This window comes from Symsagittifera roscoffensis, chromosome 1, assembly GCF_963678635.1.
Source record: "Symsagittifera roscoffensis chromosome 1, txSymRosc1.1, whole genome shotgun sequence".
Classification (NCBI taxonomy): Eukaryota; Metazoa; Xenacoelomorpha; order Acoela; family Convolutidae; genus Symsagittifera; species Symsagittifera roscoffensis.
The window spans coordinates 46,029,022-46,050,023 of record NC_087062.1 but is presented as its reverse complement, the minus strand read 5'-3'; the positions used below and the strand labels follow the sequence as shown (position 1 = coordinate 46,050,023).

Here is a 21,002-nt window from a genome sequence, read left to right as displayed (position 1 = left end):
ATTGTTTGTGCTGCGAAGCTAAGAATTTAGAACTTTTTTATAAACAAAGCTATCAAATGACACAACTGATTCACAACAAAAAGTGAGCCCTAAAAATACTTCAAATTAAATCAGAATTCAAAACACAAAACAGTAACTTTGAGCGTACTACTTTCCTGGAAAAATTATATAAAAGATTAGTCTTCTGATTGGTTAAATCTTTACCAGAAGCTTAGCATTCAAGTTGTAAGCAAAACCGCATGATTCTTGGCTTCCCTTTGCTATTTTAAAAGTTCTCGAGGAAATAGTCGTCGTTTTAACCGCACTCATGTTATTGACTGGACACCTCGTAACAAAAAAGCTCGGTTGGTGTAATACCATCTTTCGCGGCCGTTTAGCTAGTCCAAAAACAATGATTCAAAATATTTTATTAAATAACTCAACGGTCAAAACTTGAATGCATCAAAAAACAAAACGTTTGATATTGACAAGATAAATAAAAATTAATAAGCCAATTTGCATTGGACATTAAAAAATGACATGAAACTAATCAAAAAGGCTTGATAGATCAATCTTCGAGAAAAAAAATCAATTTCTTGAAATTAAATTTTTAGCAGGTTGTTGGAATTTTCAGGGTTTAACTAGGGACGATAATGTTTTAATCACGAACTTGAATTCTTAAATCAAATTCAACGTAATTAAAAAGCCTAAATAGTCAGTTCAATCAAATAGTTGCAGAAAGTTTTTTCATGTATATTCTGCTGCTGATAATATTTTCAGCTGATGACAATTGTAAAAAAGCTGACGTTTCAGAGCAAAACTGGTAACCTATTCTCAGCTACGTTAGCTTGTCTCATCTGGATAAATTTTCGTGGGCTTTGTCGAGTAGTCATGATTCCATTGATGTGCTGATTTCATTTTCGAGTTCTGTAGAAGCCAATTCCATTAAGTTTTCTTTCTTTTCAGGTATTTCTGCAGCAACAACTTCTGTTTTGATCTCAATTTCAGGATCAGCCTTATTTAGAACGCTCACTTCTGTCTCTGTCTCTGAATCAGATCCGAGCTCAAATATCTTTTGCTTCTGCTTATCATGAAGTGGGATAATTTCATCAACCGCACTGTTAGTATAACTTTCTTGATCACCATTATTGTCCTCTGAACGTTTCTGTGCCAGCTTTTCCGCTATTTTTTCCGCCAGTGACAACATGCACTGACTGGTCAACCTCTCCAAGTCCTGGTCTTCGTCCAGCGTAAAATGAGGACCTAACATGGGTCGAGCACTGTCAGTTCTTTCATTTTCCTCGCCCATCGAATTAGTTAGGCTTTCATTTTGTATTTCTACACCCTTAAAAAGCTTGTCATTTGTTAATGATGTTTTCTGAGCACATGTTACGCATTTCATCTGCCCTGTTTTCATGTCAGTTACTACAATGAAACCTGTTGCATGTTGAGCACAAGCTGCCTTTACACAATCTTCACAACTGAAGACGGCTCTCTTCGGCACTCCTTTCGATTTGCCGTGCAACTCTTCACAAATGTGACACGAATGCCGTTCACAGCTCCACTTCTTAGTTTTATACTCATTCACTCTTTTTTGAACACATTCAAAATGATACACTTTCTCGCACATCGCCCTTCCACATGTAACCTTCGCTCCACCTTCTGCAATCATTTTGCCACATTTGAAGCACACGTGTTCACCGTCACTAATTCCTTCCATTTTAGCCTTGTTGTCTTTCTTCTGTCTCCCCGGTACTTTCTTGCTGTTTTGTGTCTCTTCTGTTGGCTTGTTTTTGATTCCGATGTAGCCGGAACAAGCTGGGGCGCCACAGAAGCAGCGAATTTTGGTCTCACCTTCAACAAAATTACTTTAACTGAAACGAACATAACAAAAGCCAACATTTTTTTCTTGTTGTTGAGAACATAGAGAAAACTTGAAAAGTTGCTGCAGCCGTCAACTCGTGGCACTTCAGACGCCATATTTAATCGATAAAAAAGATTACGTCTCAAATGGCATAATTCCCAAATGGCATAAAAATCAAAAATTTCCCAAATGGCATAAATTTCATGCAACAGGTGCTTTGGAAAAATCGAGAACAATTTTTTCGTGAACAATGTGAGAAAATTAGTCAAATTGTCAATTCAAATGTTGATTGACATTTTATCGTGAAAAACTTATAGAACTTTTTATCAAAAGCAAGAAGCATAAGCTTGCGATTATTAATAAGCTTCTAGTGGTCAATTTTTTTACGACAAATATGTTGCTTAAATTTGTTTGGAAGCAATTAGTTCCAAATCTTGTTTACATGCTTTCGTTCCTGACAAAATGATAGAAATAGAAATTGATAGAAAACGTTTAAATTACAATGAAAACTTGAAATTTATGCCATTTGGGAAAAGTTTCCATTTTTATGCCATTTGGGAATTATGCCATTTGGGAAGTTACCATAAAAAATATACCACAGGCAAAGGGGAAGTTCGCATCACTTGCTATGCGGAAAGCCAACGATAACCTTCTGGAAAGACACAAAATCTGCTACCAAAACCTTCATTTTCTTTGAGTAACTATATGTATTCAACAAATTCAACAAAACAGCGAAAAAAATATAAAAATAAGACAAAAAGTTACTATACCGAAAAAAAATTAAAAACTAAAACTACTATGCTATTAAGCCATTAAATATCCCTGCGACGGGGTCTCTTTTCCCGAATTGAAGTATTGTCTCTCTAAAAGCAAACACTCTGACAAATTTTAGAGGCGAAGCAGAGCTCCGCAACACTTGCGATACAACATAAACTTGTCAGGACAAATTAGCACTCAAAATTGAGTCAAACGTCGCTATTGAGACAAATTCGGAAAAAAGTTTCGAAAAGGTCGGGAATTTTCATATTTTTGTCTTGAATAAAGTTCAAGTTAAGTAAAAACATGACAAAAAGACTATTGGAAGTTAAATTTGTATCGAAACAAAGCCGACAATTTTTAAGCAGATACCCGTTCAGCCAATTTTTTTTTTCATAAAAAACTTGACACCCTTTCATAAAATATCAAATCCCCCCCCCACCAAAAAAAGACTCACACGCATGGGAATTTTTTTTGCTCATCTATCGATGCATTATGATACCACTAAACTGATAATGTATAAACCCAAAAAAAAACTTTTTAGCCGAGAAAAAACAAGAAAAACGAAATTATTTCAAACCGAAGTTAGTAACTTTAAAACCAACACTAAAAACAAAAAAATAATAGAACGGTTATTTGAAATGCAAACATGCTCAAAATGTCTGGTGGTTGACGAATGTGTAGATTTGAGAAAATGATTCGGTGATTTTGTCGGCCAAGTTTACAAGACTCGTTTTTTGTTCCGAATTGATAACGCTGCTAATCGCGAGCCCAATCATTGCGAACGAAATAATTCCGTGCACATTAATGGACAGAGCAAAAAAATGAAAACCTTCTTGTTTAAAAAAAAACAATTTTAAGTTTTTAAAAAATGAATTTAATCTTTCAACTCAAATAATTCCACCAATGGGGCTTAAGAAATGGCATTCAGTAACTTAGAAGAAAGATGAAACTTCATAAAGAGTCCGTGATACGGTAACTAAACCGACAAAAAAGTAGAAAGTTTCTAGTTTAAAAAAGTTTAGTACCCGGTAAAAATGCATGAGTTCAATGAGACTAACCGAGTGTTTCCAGGTTGTAGTTGAAGGTGAGTTCTTCATTCTTCTCTATTTCTCTCAGGGTAAACACCCCCACTCGCTGGTCCCCATTCACTGTCCACACCTGCAAAAGAAACATTACATTACCAATGGTCCATCTGTTTTTTAAATAAACAACCTTAAATGGGACCACTAACCAGCCTCAAAAGATCATATTCTCATTTTTCACATTTATTCACGAAGGAAAGGAACAGCATATGGGCGGTTTCGCAAGAGCACAAATCATTCTGGGGTTGAAATTTAACAAATAATTTTGAAAAAAAAAAATTTTTTTTCTCTTCAAAAATTGCTGCTTAATCAGGGTGCTATCAGAGACCCTTCTGAAGCTCTGATTCTACCCAAAAAAAAACACGAACTTCAAGAAAATTTCTGGTTTTCGAGAAAACGCCATTTTTGTAAAAATATGAAATTTTCCAGTTACTTACAAAAATACTTGCTGCTTAAATAACTATCTTTATTTACACATTAACGTTCTATGTCTCAGTCAGTATATACTGGGTAGACATTTCGTGGGCATCTAATTTGCCCTTAGTCTATCCTCTTCAGATAATTCGTACGTTTACTAAAATTTAATTGCTTAATTTGTTTGATTTTTTTGTAAAGGTATTTGCATGTCTGAAGAAATAAATTCTTTCTTTCTTTCTTTCTTTGCTACCGACCTTTCGACTGCTACTTTAAGGTACTGGTGATGAATCAGCTAAATAGCCAACAGCAACATGGCGACCATCTACAATCAAGCGTTAATCGTATTCTATCGCCAAATGTTCTTATAACTGTAGGTCAACGTGACGTACCCCGAACGCCCAACTACCATATTTTCCATGGGCCTCTTTCCCATGTGGGCAATGGATTCCCATGAGAGGAGGGGAGGGTTTCATCTGTAGTCCTGCAAGCAGATCTACTATGCGGCATGATTTGGATCCGACCAACTATACCCCCCTGATTGGTGTTGCAATTTGTACCTGAGTTTGGCAGTTGGGCTGGCAGCTATGGTTGATGAAGCGGAGGTGGTTGCCCTTCCTGGAGGCATCTATCACCCGGTCTCTGTCCAGCACACAGAAGTAGAAGTTGTAGTTCTGCTCCAAGTTCTGCTGTCTCACGCGTTTCTCACACTCCTGGGAAACACAGAAAATAAATTAAATGACCCATATGATCGAGCTCTGTTTATCTTGGTGTTATTGCTATGTTTCTAATCATTTTTCCCCCATCAAGTTATGAATACTGCGGCCTTTTTCTAATAATTAGAAGCAGTTATTTCGTATTTATCTTGTAGCTTCCTTTTTCTTCTTATTTGTTTGCCTTTGTAGAATTAATTCATTTTCTTTCAGAATGGAGGTTGATACTGGCTAGAAAAAAAACTTGATTGATTGATAACGAAATAAGAATATGAGCAATTCTAGGAATCGGGTGATGAGCGATTGATAGATGAACCCCTTTTTCTTCAAATTGATCTCCAATACATTGGAAAATTGTTATGCACGAATTAAATTCAAACTTAAAAGTAGCAAAAACTCAGAAACAACTGCGATCGGCTCAATAAAACTGAAAATAGTAAGGTTCATCAAAAGAATCAACAGACATTATATATCAGAAGAAGCTTTGCAATAATACCTTGTCTCGAAATGGGCACGTCAAACAGGCGCAAAAACAATAATTAGTTATAGCCCAGGCAACAATGAATCGATTCAGGCAATCGCAAGAACTTTGGTTTTTGTTGGAATATTTGAGTTAGTAGTATCTCTTGTTCAAGTAATTTATCGGGGCCCCTTGCTGGTCTTTTGGGCCTCAAGCTTAGCATCCGAAAAACCAATTTTTTCTGGGTTATTTTGTTTCTAGTTGATCAAATATGCATTTGTGAATCTACCTACGTCTTCAAAAAACCGGTTATTTTTTTCATTAAGTTAAAAAGAAATTAGAAGTCTGTGAAATCATATATAATAATAATAATAATAATAAATTGTTTCCAAACGATATCTAGTAACAAAGTTATTTATAAAAATATCTGAAATCGATCACTAAGCCTAGCACGGCCCCTTCAGAGATCTTCCTAGATCAAAAAATAGCCAAAACAGACGCTCAAAAAGTTGAATTATTTAACATATATTTTCAATCAGTTTTCACACGAAACGCCAACGTTGGCAAAACAGAACGACAAGATAACGTTCTTCTGAACAGTATCAATTTCAGTATCGATGAAATAGAAGATGCCCTAAACGAGCTGGACGTAAATAAGGCCAATGAACCAGACAAGATTGGTAATGCTCTTAAAACCTCTCAAAGTCACTATCAAAATCACTTCACTTACTGTTTAACTTGATTGCAAATACAGCGATATTTCCAACAAAATGGAAGGTCAGCGAAATCGCACCAATTTTCAAAGACGGGGATAAACAAGACATATCAAATAACAGGCCAATCAGCCTGCTCTCAGCAGTGTCAAAACTGCTTGAGAAACTAATATTTGAAAAAATGGCCCCAATTGTCTACACAACCCTAACACCAGACCAACACGGTTATAGACCTAAGCAATCGACGATAACAAACCTAATAGAGTATCTACACGAGATATTTAGCTGCCTAGATTTGCCAAACTGCAACTACCTAAACACCTTCTACTCGGACTTTCAAAAGGCATTTGACAAAGTCTCGCACGGAATCTTCACTGTGAAATTACAGACTTCTGGAATTGGAGGAAATTGTTTATCTCTTATACACAGCTAACTGCCGAACCGGAAGCAAACAGTGAGGCTGAAGGACACAATTTCCGGAGAGATGGAAGTCTTCAGCGGCGTTCCCCAGGGCTCTATACTCGGGCCGCTTTTCTTCCTGGTCTTCATAAATGATCTACCGTCCTGTGTCATGTCCGCAACATTTGGTTATGCTGACGACTACAAAATTGTTGGAGACAACCCTTTAACTCTCAACATAGATGTTAGGAGACTTTGGAGGTGGTGCGAGCAAAACTGCATGTCAATGAACCTGACGAAAAGCAAAGTCCTCTGTATCAAAGGATCAGCTACGATTGCAAATTCGAAACCACTGAAGTAATGAAAGATCTGGGCATCCTGATAACCGACACGCTCTCTTGGACGAAACACGCAAAAAGAGGGATGAAAAAGCCTTAAACGCTCTCTTCGTACTCAAAAGGAGTCTCTCAAAGGCACATTTCGCGACCAGAAAAAACGCATATATCTGTTACGTTGTGCCAATTCTGTGCTACGGTTCAGCTATCTGGAAACCATCAAAAGGTGACTTAGGAATCAAAAAAGTGTGCAGCGGAAAGCGATCTCGTGGATTTTCATGACAAGCAATAGCCATATCTCCTATAGACAAACTCGTAAAACTTAACATCCTTCCTTTGTCTCTATACCAAGAGCTTCATGTTGGACAGCTGTTTGCAAACATACTAGCTGGAAAAGTTGACGTTGGGAACCGAAGAGCTCAAATGACACGAAATTTCGTCTGCAAACAAATGCGTCTGAAGAAGTGCGAGTCGTATTTCTGGTTTCGGGCATGTCGTCGTGCTGATCTGTACAACAAATACTTCAAATGTGACATATTGTTTGACCCAGAAAGCAAAAACAGACTTCTAGGAAGGTACACGAAGTTTTCCAAAACTCGCTACAACGAATCAGATACATGCACTTGGCGCATTTTATGCGAATGCAACAACTGTAGAGACCTGAAGAAAATTACACTTATAACGGAAAACTAACCTTTGAAAACTGCAATGACTGGGTTTTTATGCGAAATCTTGGATTATATTCCTAAATCCTTTATTATTATTATTATGATTATGATTATTATTATTATTATTATTATTAGTTACGGAATTTTTGTCTGCTTCACAAATTCGCCATTTTGTCGATGACAATCCTTGTTATAATTATACATTATTTTTTCACTGTATTTTATACAGGACCCTTTCTTCAATCTTGACCGATGATTCGTTTGTTCCATTTAAAAAGACCCAATAAGTGACGCTGTAGCTATTTTTATTAAGGAAAGTGGCTGTTAGTTCTTTCCGGCTGAAACTTTCCCTATTTTAAAAAGTTTTCCTTTTGATTCTTTACGAAGTTCATTCGATCATGTATCCTTGTAATTGCCTTGTTAGCACTAAAATGAGATATCATCGGTTGATTTGATAAATCACAATTTAGGGAAACAGAAATAATCATAAGAGTATGGCTGTTTTTTAAATTTTTTAAAACAGGGTATATAAAAAAGTGTTTCTTATTTGATACTGTTATTCGCTAAAGACTAGTGATATCTGGTAGTCGAACCGCTGCCATAGGGTTATCAGAATGAAAAAGAGGCGTTTGGTATTGCTATTGACTCTCGTTTCCGGAATTGAAACAGCGTTGTGTGGTATTGCTATTGATTCTCGTTTCCGCAGTTGTCAACTCAGCTGGATTGGAAAGTCGTTTCTCAACAACAGGAACTATTTATTTAAAAATTAACATAGAGGCGAAGCTTTGCATCGCAACACTAGCCAGAACACGACAAAAATCAGCTTTTATAAGGTGAGGTAAAATAAGCCTCAAATTAGCGAAAATTCGGCTACGTCTGATATTCGAATCTGTGACCTAGAGATTAAGAGCCACGCACACTATCCACGGAAGCTACTTAGTAGATATAAGGTTAAACAAAAGCCACAATTAAAACAGAGAACAGTTGCTGTGCAATTTCCAATGCTACAGTCAAACTTCCAAATAAGTGAGCACTTCAAATGAACTTCTATTTGCGAGTTAGGTTAGAAAAAAAGAATCGTAACGGACGCTAGTATAAAAAACTAAATGGAGGGTAAAAATTAAACAAGGATAGTCGGTTACTGTGCAAATAGCACACAATATTCCGACTATAGCCTTAAAAATAGAAAGTTTTTCCAAATCATTGTTTTTTTTCGGCGTGGTGTGATAAAAGGAGCTGAACAAAAAACTGGGGATTAGTTATATTAATTTTTTCAAGTTTTTATTGCAAAAAGGCGCTAAAATACTCGAAAGTTACCCAAGTAAAACTAAGTTTTCACATTTTAAATTATTCCATTGTAAGCTTTTAAGAAATTAAAATAAGACTGCTCGCTCATTTTTCTCGCTCGAAACAAGACGAATAATCAACAAATTCAAACCGGTTTTTCTCGACAATGGGAAAAAATTTTTAAATTTTTTAAATGTGGTTCGAATGACGATTGCAAAGCTTTAATATGATATATCGCTCAACCCAGAGAACACGGGACCTAAAAAAATGGCAAAAGCATATCTAAACCGGTAAAAAGAAATGTAAAACAAAAAACAATTCTGAGATTAAGATTCACACGTCCTAGCATCTGCGTCATGGTCCCTTGACAACCGTAAACGCAACAGCGACGTTGTACTTTGCATACACCAGCAAAAATATATGACCGATAACGCTACTGGGAAAACTAAATGAGTAAAACTTTGGGTCTACAAAATTTCTTAAGTGATGCATACAATTATGAGTCTACATAATTGCTAAGTGACTCAAGCCAATTATGACGCGTAAACAGTACCAGTCAATTTGAAAAAAAAAGAAATTCACCAACTAACATGCCTCAATTTATAGAGCGGACGCATTATAGCTAGAACACGAAAAAATGCATTACAAACATCCGACACCGGCCCAGGTTCTAAACCTCTTATTTTTTGCGGGTCTCCTTCCCTTCCTCTACGCTACAGATCCATGATACCTTGAAGCTAAAGTGCTATTTGTAATATAATAGTCTGTGTTAATATCCTTAGCATTGGCTGTACTTAATAGCTGGTTATTGGTCAAAATGAACACTTTCCTTTCAAAATGAACACATTTTGTCGCAACAATATTTGCGGCTTAGGTTGGAAAAAAAGAGAGTTCATACTATAACACAAGCTTTGCTTGTGTAAACAATGACAACTTACTTCAGATATCATATTTTGGAAAAATTTCATCTTATACCACTTAATACAAAAAATCTTCGGGTCGATTTTGTTAACTCTGCATTTTGACATTACTATCATTGGCACTGCGTCGAAAATGTTTGGAAAAATGAAGAACAGAATTTCCAATGATGGCCTGAAAAATGAGTATTTTTACAAAAGACATCAGTTTTTGGGTTTCAAGTCGCTTTTCCTTGATAACCACAAAAAAATTCGACGAATACACCAAAATAGAAATTATGATGGTGTCTCATCAACTGAAGTAATTTACGTTTTTGTGTCGTTTTCCGGCTTCTAATTCATCTAGCTGCGTTACTTCATTTTTCCAGTATACAAGGGTGTTCACTACGTTCATAGACTGTTAGCCATGCCATTTGCTTTTGCTCTTCAGTCTAAGCGGTAGTGCATGGACATTTCAATATCACATGGGCATCGCTGCAGCACATTTTATTACAAAACAGTGGATTCCTATTCTGCAAGTAGCTCATTTGTCTTGGACTTCGTCACGGCGCACTTACCAGAGTTGATCACGCAAATTTTTCTTGGTCCGGAATAAACTTCGCGGAAAAATTTGATTGTCGTCTTGCTTACTTAGTTGAATTGCTTATCGTATTAGTCGTATTGTTTATTTAGTCGCCTTGTCTCACCATTGCTGGAAACTCTATACTTTCTGCAGTAAGCGTAGTACTGAAAATTAACTATTAAGGTGAAAAAGTCTCGTCGTTTACCTTTTCATCGATGAGTTCTCCGCAGTACTCTCCCACAAACACACCCTCCCCAATATCATCAGTGGCCCTCAATCCCCACCCCTTCTGATCACTGCGGAAGATCTCAGTAGGACTGTACTGGAACATCTTGAACCTCTGGTTGCCACACCTGATAAATACATGACCGATAAATGCTTCAGTTACAACGGAGGATGGGACATCTTTTTAAGTGTCTCAAGTTTTATTAAATTTTTCATCCGTTTCTAGCAAACTTTCATCCTTTTCAAGCAAACTTTCATCCGTTTCTAGCAAACTTTTACCTGGAGTCAGAACTGTTACTAACCTGTCAGCTCCAGCGGGACAAGTTGCGGGATGACATTCGAACTGAGTGATTCTGTTCATGCAGTTGCTCTCGGGTCCACAGGGATCCTCATCTGTCGGCTTGCACGAGCACACCGAGTTGTCCTCTACAGCACACGCTTTGATCTTAACCGGATATACTGGTCTGTTCTGGGGCATATACTTGTAGGCCGGCGGTTTGCCACTATCGTCTAATTTCTTCTGGGCATCTATGATTTTCTGCTCATTGCGCGTACAGAACGCCCTAGAAATTTCTAAGTTCAAGAAAACAGAGCTGATTAATGTTAAATGCAGAAGCAAAGTTGTTTTTCCTAAAAACATTCCCCAAAGCCCCCACAAAATGTTTAGCTTGAAGAAAAAGCACTGAGAAAGAATAATGCTTGATATTCTCATTGTGTCTTTAATTTATCAGCTATTCAACGTTAATAGAATAAAATTCAATAAATTTGCGGTTCTGTTATGGGTTTCAATGATTGTGAATTGCACTTACCAAAAAACAAACGACGTATGAAGCCAAAAAATTAGCCAAGAGAAAAAAAATAAATAAAAACAGACATAACGTTCAAAAACTTGACATAACGTTCAAAAAATTTCCCATTTAAGTACAGACCTTAAGCCTAGAAAACAATTGTTTCGGCAGACATTTTAATATTCATAAATCGTTAATAGAATAAGATTCAATAAATTTCCGATTCTGTTATGGGTTTCGATGATTGTGAATTAATTTTACCAAAAAAAAACAAACGACGTATGAAGCCAAAAAGTTAGCCAAGAGCAAAAAAACACGAAAAAAAAAAAATACGCAGAGTTGGTAAACTTGACATAACGTTTATAAAATTCCCGTTTAAGTACAAGACCATGAGCCTAGAAAACACTTGTTTCGGCTGACATTTTAATATTCATTAATCGTTAATAGAATAAGATTCAATAAATTTGCGGTTCTGCTATGGTTTTCGATGATTGTGAATTAATTTTACCAAAAAATGAATGACGCATTAAGGCAAAAAAAATTAGCCAAGAGCAGAAAAAATTAAAAATACGTTCAGTTGATAAACTTGACATAACTTTCATAAAATTTCCAGTTTAAGTCCAGACCATGAGCCTAGAAAACAATTGTTTCGGCTGACTTTTTTTATATTCAGGAAGGCAACTAAGCCGATAACCAAATGCAATGCAGCCAAGAACAAACAAGAACAACAAGAAAATTTTACAGATTTACTAGCGAGTAACGCACCTCCGGTGCTTCTAATTTCTGACAACTCAAAAAAAAAGCGCAAACATTGGAAAGAAGATCTGCATCCTTTGAGTGTACTTTGACAGCTCCCAATTAGAGGGTTGGTTAATTCAAATTTTTTAAAGTTTCATATTCAAGTTTTTCTTTAATCAAACTTTGAAAAGCCATAAAACTTAGTGAAGTTTTTTTTTATAAAAATTGTGAAGTTCTTTGAAAAATTTTTAAATTATAGAAAAAATGCCACGTCTCGGAAAATAATAAAAAATGAGCCGTCGCAATTGGACGCAAGATTTGCAGCTCTTGAGAGTATTTTCTCGAAAACTACACAGATTTGAGCAGTCAAATTTGGAGGCAAAAATTGCAACCCCTGGGAGTCCCCTTAGAGAGACTCACAAAAGAGATGAAAACTTCATATTATGAAATTTTTTATATCTGATTTCTTAGAACATTTAAAAAAAAAGATCCAACAAACGTCACATCTTGGAAAGTAAGAGCATCTGGGAAGTCGCATTTGGACGCAAAATTTGGAACTTAGAACTGCTGAGAGTACCCCACTACAAAGATGGTAATTTCAAATCTTCTGAATTTTTTAAATATAAGTTTTCTGAACAATAAAAAAAGAAATCATAAAACACGTCATACCTCGAAAACTACAAAGATTATGAGCAGTCAAACTTCGAGGCGAAATTCGCAACCAATGGTAAAACCCTGACAGAGCTTCACTGTAGAGATGAAAACTTCAAATTTTGTGAAATTTTCTATATTTAAGTTCTTTGACCAATTAAAAAAAATGACTTAACAAACGTCACATCTCGTAAGCTAACGGCATTTGAGCAGTCGCATTTGAACGCAAAATTTGCAACTTAGAACTGATGAGAGAACCCTCACAAAACATAACTACAACGTTGGGAACTTGAAATCTTTAGACTTTTTAAAATATAACATTTCTGAAAAATTAAAAAGAAATCATTAAACACGTCATATCTTGAAAACTACAAAACTTGGAGGCAATATTCACAACCCTCGAGAGTACTCCGACAGTACCCCACTACAGGGTTAAGAAAATCAAATTTTTGTGAATTACTTTTTAATTTGAGTTTTCTGAAAACTCTCTGAAAAATCACAGGAACTCGTCGTATCTCGTAAACTAAAAAGATTTGGGTTTTAATATTTGACAGCCCTGACAGCACCCCACTACAGGGTTAAGAAAATCAAATTTTTGTGAATTACTTTTTAATTTGAGTTTTCTGATAACTCTCTGAAAAATCACAGGAACTCGTCGTATCTCGTAAACTAAAAAGATTTGGGTTTTCATATTTGACAGCCCTGACAGCACCCCACTATTGGCTTGCTTATTTTAACTTGGTGAAATAAACACTGAATTGAAAATGGAAAATCGAAAAAAATCTTAACCATTGCAATATACGATTAAACGTGCAAAATTCTAGGGCTATGATGTGTTGGCAGCTGAAAAAATGAGCGGAAAAAATCCGAAAGCGAAGGGCGTAATTATAACACAAAAATAATTGAATCATATGCAACTTCCGTGCTGTGGCAACTAAGCCAAAAAATTAACAGACACACAAAAATTGTTAGTCGCGCCGCAAAATTTACGTTTTAGAGAACACAGGACCTAAAAAAATGGCAAAAAGCATATCAAAAAGACGCATTAGCAGTACCAGTCAATTTGAAAAAAAAGAAAGTTACCAACTAACATGCCTCAATTTTTAGAGTAGACGCGTTTTAACTAGTATACAATAAAGTTCATTAAAAAAAATCGGACCCTGCTCAGGTTCGTAACCTCTTATTGTGTTGCGGGTCTCTACCTCTACGGTACAGATCCATGATACCTTGAAGCTAAAGTGCTATTTGTAATATAATAGTCTGTATTAATATCCTTAGCATTGGCTGTACTTGTTGTTTTTGTTGTAGCTACATCCATCTCTGCTGCGAGCTTCTGATTGAAATAGAGAGATTGTTTCTGTTTGAGAGATCGAGAGAGAGCTAGGGACATTTTGGTCATGTTGGTTTCGCTTGTTCAATCTATCACTGCAGCTCCCCCAGGGCCTCTAGCGGCAAAAACGACGTAAAAGGTGAACCACCTTTTCCAGTGCCAGTGATAGCGTCTCTGTGCTGTGTCGGCACCTTCCCGATATAGCACATTCAAGAGGGAGGTTTCGGTGTGCTATTGAAACCCGTTCTAGGGGCCAAGTTTTTCGGCGTGCGGAGAACCGAGTGAAACTCCATGCCCGGTTCAAGTGGCAGTTTTTAGTTAGTGGGGAGGACCGAGAGAAACTCCCGTTACGTGGGGTTATGTGATAAGCTGCAGATGTTTGGCAGCTTCTTCGGGATTCTCCCATAAGCTCTCGATGGTAAGTGAGGTTGGGTGTACCCGGCAGTTAAACAGATGATCGGTGATGTGTGGTCCTATGTAGCAACTTGGGCAGACATCGGGTATATTGTTGTTAAGCCTGTGGTGGTAGTTGGAATAAGTAGTCAAGTAGCATAGAATTTTCGTTAAGAAAGTTTTGTACTTCTGTTGTGTGAAGGTTTTTGATCCCGTTAACATATTCAAGCTTTGAGATGTTCTCCCGGTTTTTGTTTAGCAAATGTTCAATGTCAGGTTTGAACTTACGTTCGAGGGTTGTTCTGATGTTCCGATTAAAACCTTTGTAGTTAACAGTGTGGTGGTCAGCTGTTCTCCTGGTAGCACCCGAGAAACAATTGGCTGTAATTAATAGCTGGTTATTGATCAAAATGAACACTTTCAAAATTAACACATTTTGTCGCAACAATATTTGCGACATGGGTTGGAAAAAAGAGAGTTCATACTATCATACAAGCTTTGGTTGTATAAATAATAGCCACCAATCAGCCAGCAACAAATATAAAATGCTAAGCAGCAAAAGTAAACCAGACATAATGCCTTAACTGCAACAGTGCCACCGCAAATGAGCACTTTTGTGAATTGTGTTGGAAAAAAAAGTGGATTTCGTATAATAAAACTACGCTCAAAAGCTAGCTTGTTTCATTAAGACGGGAATTCAAATTCTAAGTATGTTCAAAAATAATTTCTATTTGATCAGCACTTGCCCAGTCACTTCAACTAGTAGTGACTAAAAGATGTTAGTCTGACGGTTACCCTTCACTTTTTTAATTGCCCCATAAACTGGACCGAACAACCCCATCAAATGTGGCATCGGGCGATTGAAGTGGTGAGTATTTTTGGACTCGGGTCAAGCTCACATTAAATGCCCTGTTGGGGCAAATAACGACAAAATATGTAAGAAAAATTGTTTAATGGGAGAATTGTTGGATCACTCCATTTTTACTCGAATATGATTTATAACTTCCTACCTACCTATAGGCAATTGCGGCCTCCTGAACGCCTCTGTTGTATCCTTTCTGCAGACCATTAGGACCAGACTGATTTTGTCTCGATTTGTCGTCGTCTTGCTCGTAAAGGAACACTCGGTGCCCAGGCAGCCACGAGTAGTTGTAGGTTCCGAAGAAGTATACCACGTATTCTCCTGAATATCAAAACCGATAGAACTTGAATTGGTTACCATTTGCTCCGTGCAGACAAATTGAAGATAATATCGGCCCGTTTGTACTGAAACATATTCGTGCTTGTCTCATTTGAAAGTATAACCTTGTTGCAAACGTACCTATACTGCTTGATGCCCGCATCACATTTTCCGGAATCAACCAAGGATGTACGACTTGAGCTGGCCAAAATCGAAATTGGGCCAGCTTTGCCCAGACAACGTCTCCATATTTGGGGAAACTTCCACACCTGCAATTTTCACAGAGCCAGTGTTTCTGATCATGGATAATTTCACTCTTGGGCAAACAGCTTCTAAGAAAAACAAGGTACACGGGTAAAAGATTTTTATTTTATCGGGTAAATTACGAGTTAAATTTTTTGTGCTCATGAGATTTGTTAAAAGTGATTTGAGGCGTCCTTGACAAGCTCACTGCCTTTTGACGTCCTCCCAAGTGTACTAACTATAAAACACTAGGAAACGAGTTTATTATTTGAGCATTTGCTACAATGACAACTGTCCAGTACCTGTGGAAAGCGGCGGGACAGAATTCGCAGCAGACTAGCTGTCCTCCTTCTGAGCAGAAGAAGCACCAGTTTACATTGATGTTCTTCTGGGGCATTCTGAAGTGCAGGGGACACACCAGATGGGCTGAAGACACTATGTTGGACCCGGCTGGGATACATGCTTCGTCATTTTGAGAGTGATATGCAAGGGGACACCTACGACAGTAAAAGTTTTGAAATAACCGCTTAAGTTTTGAAATCAGCTAGAACGGTTTCCTCGGGTGACATGTTTTTTCAAAAAACCTGATACTATTTTTAAACTACCAATGTTATCCTAAAAACATGTGTGGTATGTAAATTTTTATTTTATTCAGTTCGGCTTTTAAAGAACAAAAATAATCACGATTTCATATTGGTTTGAAAAAAGAGAATCTATTAAAGCTTCGAGTGAACAAGTTAACACATTAGCACATACGGCCATCAGCCTTTCTCTCACCTATGACATTTGATAAATTTTCCTTTTGAGTAGTTAAGGTCATGAGGATCTGCCACATAACATGTCGCACAGACATGCTGTGGACACACAAACTCGTTCTTCCCAACACCCTCACTAGTACTACTACTGCACTCGGATGAAGAGAGGCTCAAATTGTTCAACTGATTCTCCGATTCCTGGTCGCTGTCTAAGCGCACCTTGAATTTCTCTGCACAGTTTCTGTGATAGTATTTTCGGCACAGTTTTACTGGAAAAACCAGTGATGAGTCTATATAATTTATCAATTTACGTGATTTATGGTCACAATTTCTTGCAGTTTTAATAAATGCTAATTCCGTAGCCCAAAAAGAGGCAACAAAATTTATTCCGATTAAAAGGTTGGCAGAGCAACTTATTCATTGGAAAAGAATCAATGAAAGCAGGTAAACAAAAAATACTGAGGCTCTTTTTCCTTTTCCCCCCACCTCACTCAAACATGAATTTTATGGTCTAACGAGTGGTTTTACAAGGTTAATTATGAAGACCAAATATGCTTGTTATGGCCTAATTGGTCTGCATGTACAATTTTCACGACAATCGGACAAAGTGAACGGTAACTTCAAATATAAAAATTTGCAGGTGGGGGGGAAAAGGAAAAAGAGCCAATACTGACTTGTTTTTTTTTTTGAAAAAATCTCAACTTTCATTTTTCAAACAAAATAGAAGCTTTTTGAATTTCTAGAACAATTTATGCTGGCTCTTTTCCAGTTCCCCCCTTTTAAAATACCGAGTTTTATGTTTGAATTACGTGTTATTACGGCTGAATACGTGATGTTACGCTGTAAAGTATGAAGAACAAATCTGTTCACAGTTGTCGATTTGTTCACCACGCCAAATTTCATTGCATTATGACAACGTTAAATAAGCTTTTCAAAATTAAATTTGAAAGGGGGGGGGGAACTGGAAAAGAGCCTTTATGCTTGACACTTTTTTGATGAAATCAACCCAATTTGAGAAAACTGCATCATTATTTAAAATTTTTATTTCTCTGAGTAATCTGACAATTAAATTCTATTTCGGAAATTAGAAGTCGATCACGTTTTTCGTGACTTTTACACTTCAGCTGTTCGATACTGGAGTTTTTTTCTTTTATTCACAGGAAATGAACAAAAATTAAAAAGATATCAAAAGTCAAGCCGCGAAAAAGTAAATCATCACGACCTGTATAAGAGTCTGAGCTATGTTCATCGACTTTTAATCAGTTACCACAAAAAACGAAAAAAAATCTAGTTTTTTGTCCAATTTAGAGCGAGTAGGCCAATAGCAGGGGGAGCTAAACTCGGTTTTAAAACTTCGGTAAGCGCTTCAATCATGAATAATGAAATTCTTTGACATTAAAAGTGATCTGATTGAAAAACTTTTTTGTTTGTGATTCTGAGCGCAGAATTTCAAAAAAAACAACGAAGAGACGAAGCTGAGCTTGGCGTTACTTGCAATACAAAAATGAATTAATGTCATTGAAAAACCAAACAAAAAAAAGAGAAAAAAAAACATTTTAGTCAATAAAAATTGCAAAAAAGCCAAATAATCAGGAAAAAAATTCTTGCACCATTAGAAGCTTTACAAAGAGCTTCCGGAATGCTAAAGAGAAACCGTCTCTAAAACTCCAAAAGTCCTTTCTGTTGGACTAAGCTGACAAATTTAAGCAGACAGACAACAATTTGAGCTTGTCGAAAAATTTCACAATTTGTAAAAAAAAGGTCTCGACTGGAATCAAAACGCCGTCTCAAGCAGTTATGTTATTTCTACGCCAGATGCACCGCATGGTTGGTGCAATTTGAATTTATAATTACCAAGCGGTAACAAAGCCAAAAATACCTGAGCAGAAACACTTCATGCCGAAAAAACTCAAAAACATTCTAAACAAATTTAAAATAATTGAAGCCCCCTTCCCCTCAGAATACACACACGCAAATATATTAAGACAATAACAATAAAAAAAGTTGAAACTAACAAAACGAGTTGGTAAAATTATAACCACCATAAAAAGAAATTAAATTTGGCCGGATATTTTAAATGCTAACATTCTCAAAATACGTCTGTTGAAACAGAAAGGCCCAGTGGACGAATGAGTTCAGGAGATGAACTGTGAGAAAAGTCTAGTACCCAATTGCAATACCCTTGCATATCGACAGGGTAAAGAACAAAAATCTAATTGAAACCTTTCGTTACTGCTACAAATATGGGTACTTTCTGGGGCAAAAAAGACCTATTATGTAAATGCTTAAAAACTCTTGAAGCCTCCCAATACTTGAAGACTCCCAATTCAATGTCACTATTTTAGCAACAAATAATACGAATAATTTTTATTAACTTGTAAGTGCTCATCACTGGAACAAAACAAAACGGATTCGTCATTTCTTGGCGCTTCAATTTCCTCCATACACGCAAAACAAAACACTTCTCCATTCCTGCACTCTTTACATGTAAATTCTGCAGCGTTTTCTGGACATTCGTCATCATTGTAGAGATACTGATAACAGTTTCGATGATAAAACAAAACACAAACGCGACACAAAAGCAATTCTCCCGCCAACTCACACACCACACAAACACTATTTTTGAAAAAAGCCACATTAGACAAAATTGAGCTCCAGTCCACAGGTGAAAAATATGCATCCAATTTCTCGCTATCTTTTGTAAATTCAATTGTAGATTCAAGCGTTCTCTTACTTGCCAGCTTGAGTGGTCGACCTCTAGCTGCCTGTGGATTGGAAAGACTTTTTGAATAGTCTTTAAGAGAAGGATTTTTGTTTAACGCTTCTAGAGTTGAAGTGACTTTAAAAGGAGCCAGCTCCGCTGAGAAGGATTTCATTTTCTGCTTCGCTTTTCTCCCGTCCACCGATCCACTTTCGCTGCTTGAATCCGTATCAAAGTTCATATGACTCCCACTCAATATCTCATGCAAAAAATCTTCCCTGCGTCCATTAATTTTACTATTAGAAGCGAGTTTTCTTTTTCGTGAATTCTGGATTGCAAGATGCAAAGAGCTTGGTTCATCGGATAACTGTGCAAAGCTTCTCCAAACTAATGGGACATCTGGTTTTCGCTCAAAATGTAAGGTTCTAACTAACACTTCAGGCAGTAGATACTTTCTGTTCGGAAACCGAGTGAAAAAAAGATTGAGTCGATTTTCAACGTTAAGGACACTTTTTAATTCATTGGCATCTAAAATAGCTCTTTTCCAAGCTTGGCGCATCTTCTTAGGCGACATCTGACTCTTGTCAGTTTTATTCGGCGCAATACAATTTCTCAGTAATCGGGTCTCTTGATTCAATATGTTGTAATCCATTGCAGAGTGATAATGTTGTACGTGGTCATTATGAATTGAATGCTCAGAGCAATACGTGCCCAGGGTTGAAACTACGCAATAATTACTTCTTACTATAACTACATTCTCATTATTTTTACTCTTCATATTATTGCCGATAAATTCATCACCACAAGAGGAGTCTTTAACAACGATGCAAGGCCACCACGGAAACTCTTTCAATTTTGCCCAAACTACAGCACCAATTGTAGCAGGAAATAATGAAGAATCAGCAGAAACTGATGGCCGGAAAGGACCTTTTGACGTACTGTTGAGATGCATTTTTCCACTGCAGCTTTTGAACTCATTGGATATAATTTCATTACCAAGGGTTGGGTCAAAGCAACTGGTTTTATTTTTGTCAGTGGAGCTTATTTGATCAGCACCTGTTATTTGAAAATTAATCGAATTCTTTTTACATCCATTGACATCGACCATGTGTATAGTTTCCGAATCATTGTTTTCAGTTGCAAATGAGTCGGTATAGGGCTCCCGCTCATTATTTTGTAACAAAATCATGACTCAAACATAATCTGAAGTAGAAATTTTTTTTAAATCAAACACTTAAATTGCAAAATGAAATGAATGTCAATGTGCAAGTGTATGTCAGATATTGATGAAAATTAAGTGAATTAAGTTTACATTAATAACAAGGTATAATTTAAATATGTATAATATAAATCAAAAATATGACAAAGGGAGCTACTGTTTTTCCCTAAATGAACTTCTTCCATGAAACTTTTCCATGATAATTTACCATAGGTTCCACTGATGGATCTTCCTTAAGCAATAATAAAAAGTAATTTTTAAATTTGATCTTCGCTTGTTTGTATATTAGTATACCCATAAGTTAACTTTGACATCTAAATTTTTGCTAAAAAGTAAATTTCAAACGTTTTCGCAACTATGTGCATCGTCAGGATTTTTACAATAAACTACTCTAAATGACGATAAAACATCAATTTACAAATGTTATTTACAATAAATCACATGAAATTTGGTTCTAAACCATCATGATAAAAAATTAGCCAATCACAGTTGACCTCTAAATTACTATTAAGATTAAAATACTTTTAACCTCTAAAATTAATTAAACATTTTAAAATTAATTTGTCTGGAAGTTTCTGAGTCATAATTTCGATTTAGACATGTACGTTTTGAATAAAAAACCAAAAA

The 21,002-nt window shown here is 36.4% G+C and overlaps 1 protein-coding gene across 1 annotated transcript; it reads right to left on the bottom strand.

Annotated features, from left to right (window-relative positions):
- Positions 1-392: 392 nt before the first annotated feature.
- Positions 393-20,355, bottom strand: LOC134845088 (histone-lysine N-methyltransferase, H3 lysine-36 specific-like). Its single transcript, XM_063861943.1, has 10 exons — positions 18,848-20,355; positions 16,478-16,724; positions 16,003-16,197; positions 15,599-15,789; positions 15,292-15,460; positions 10,680-10,940; positions 10,358-10,505; positions 4,659-4,811; positions 3,661-3,760; positions 393-1,833 (listed from the first exon to the last, which is right to left on the bottom strand). The coding sequence occupies exons 1-10, from the start codon at positions 20,343-20,345 to the stop codon at positions 869-871; spliced, it is 3,927 nt and encodes a 1,308-aa protein (XP_063718013.1). The 5' UTR covers positions 20,346-20,355; the 3' UTR covers positions 393-868.
- Positions 20,356-21,002: the final 647 nt, after the last annotated feature.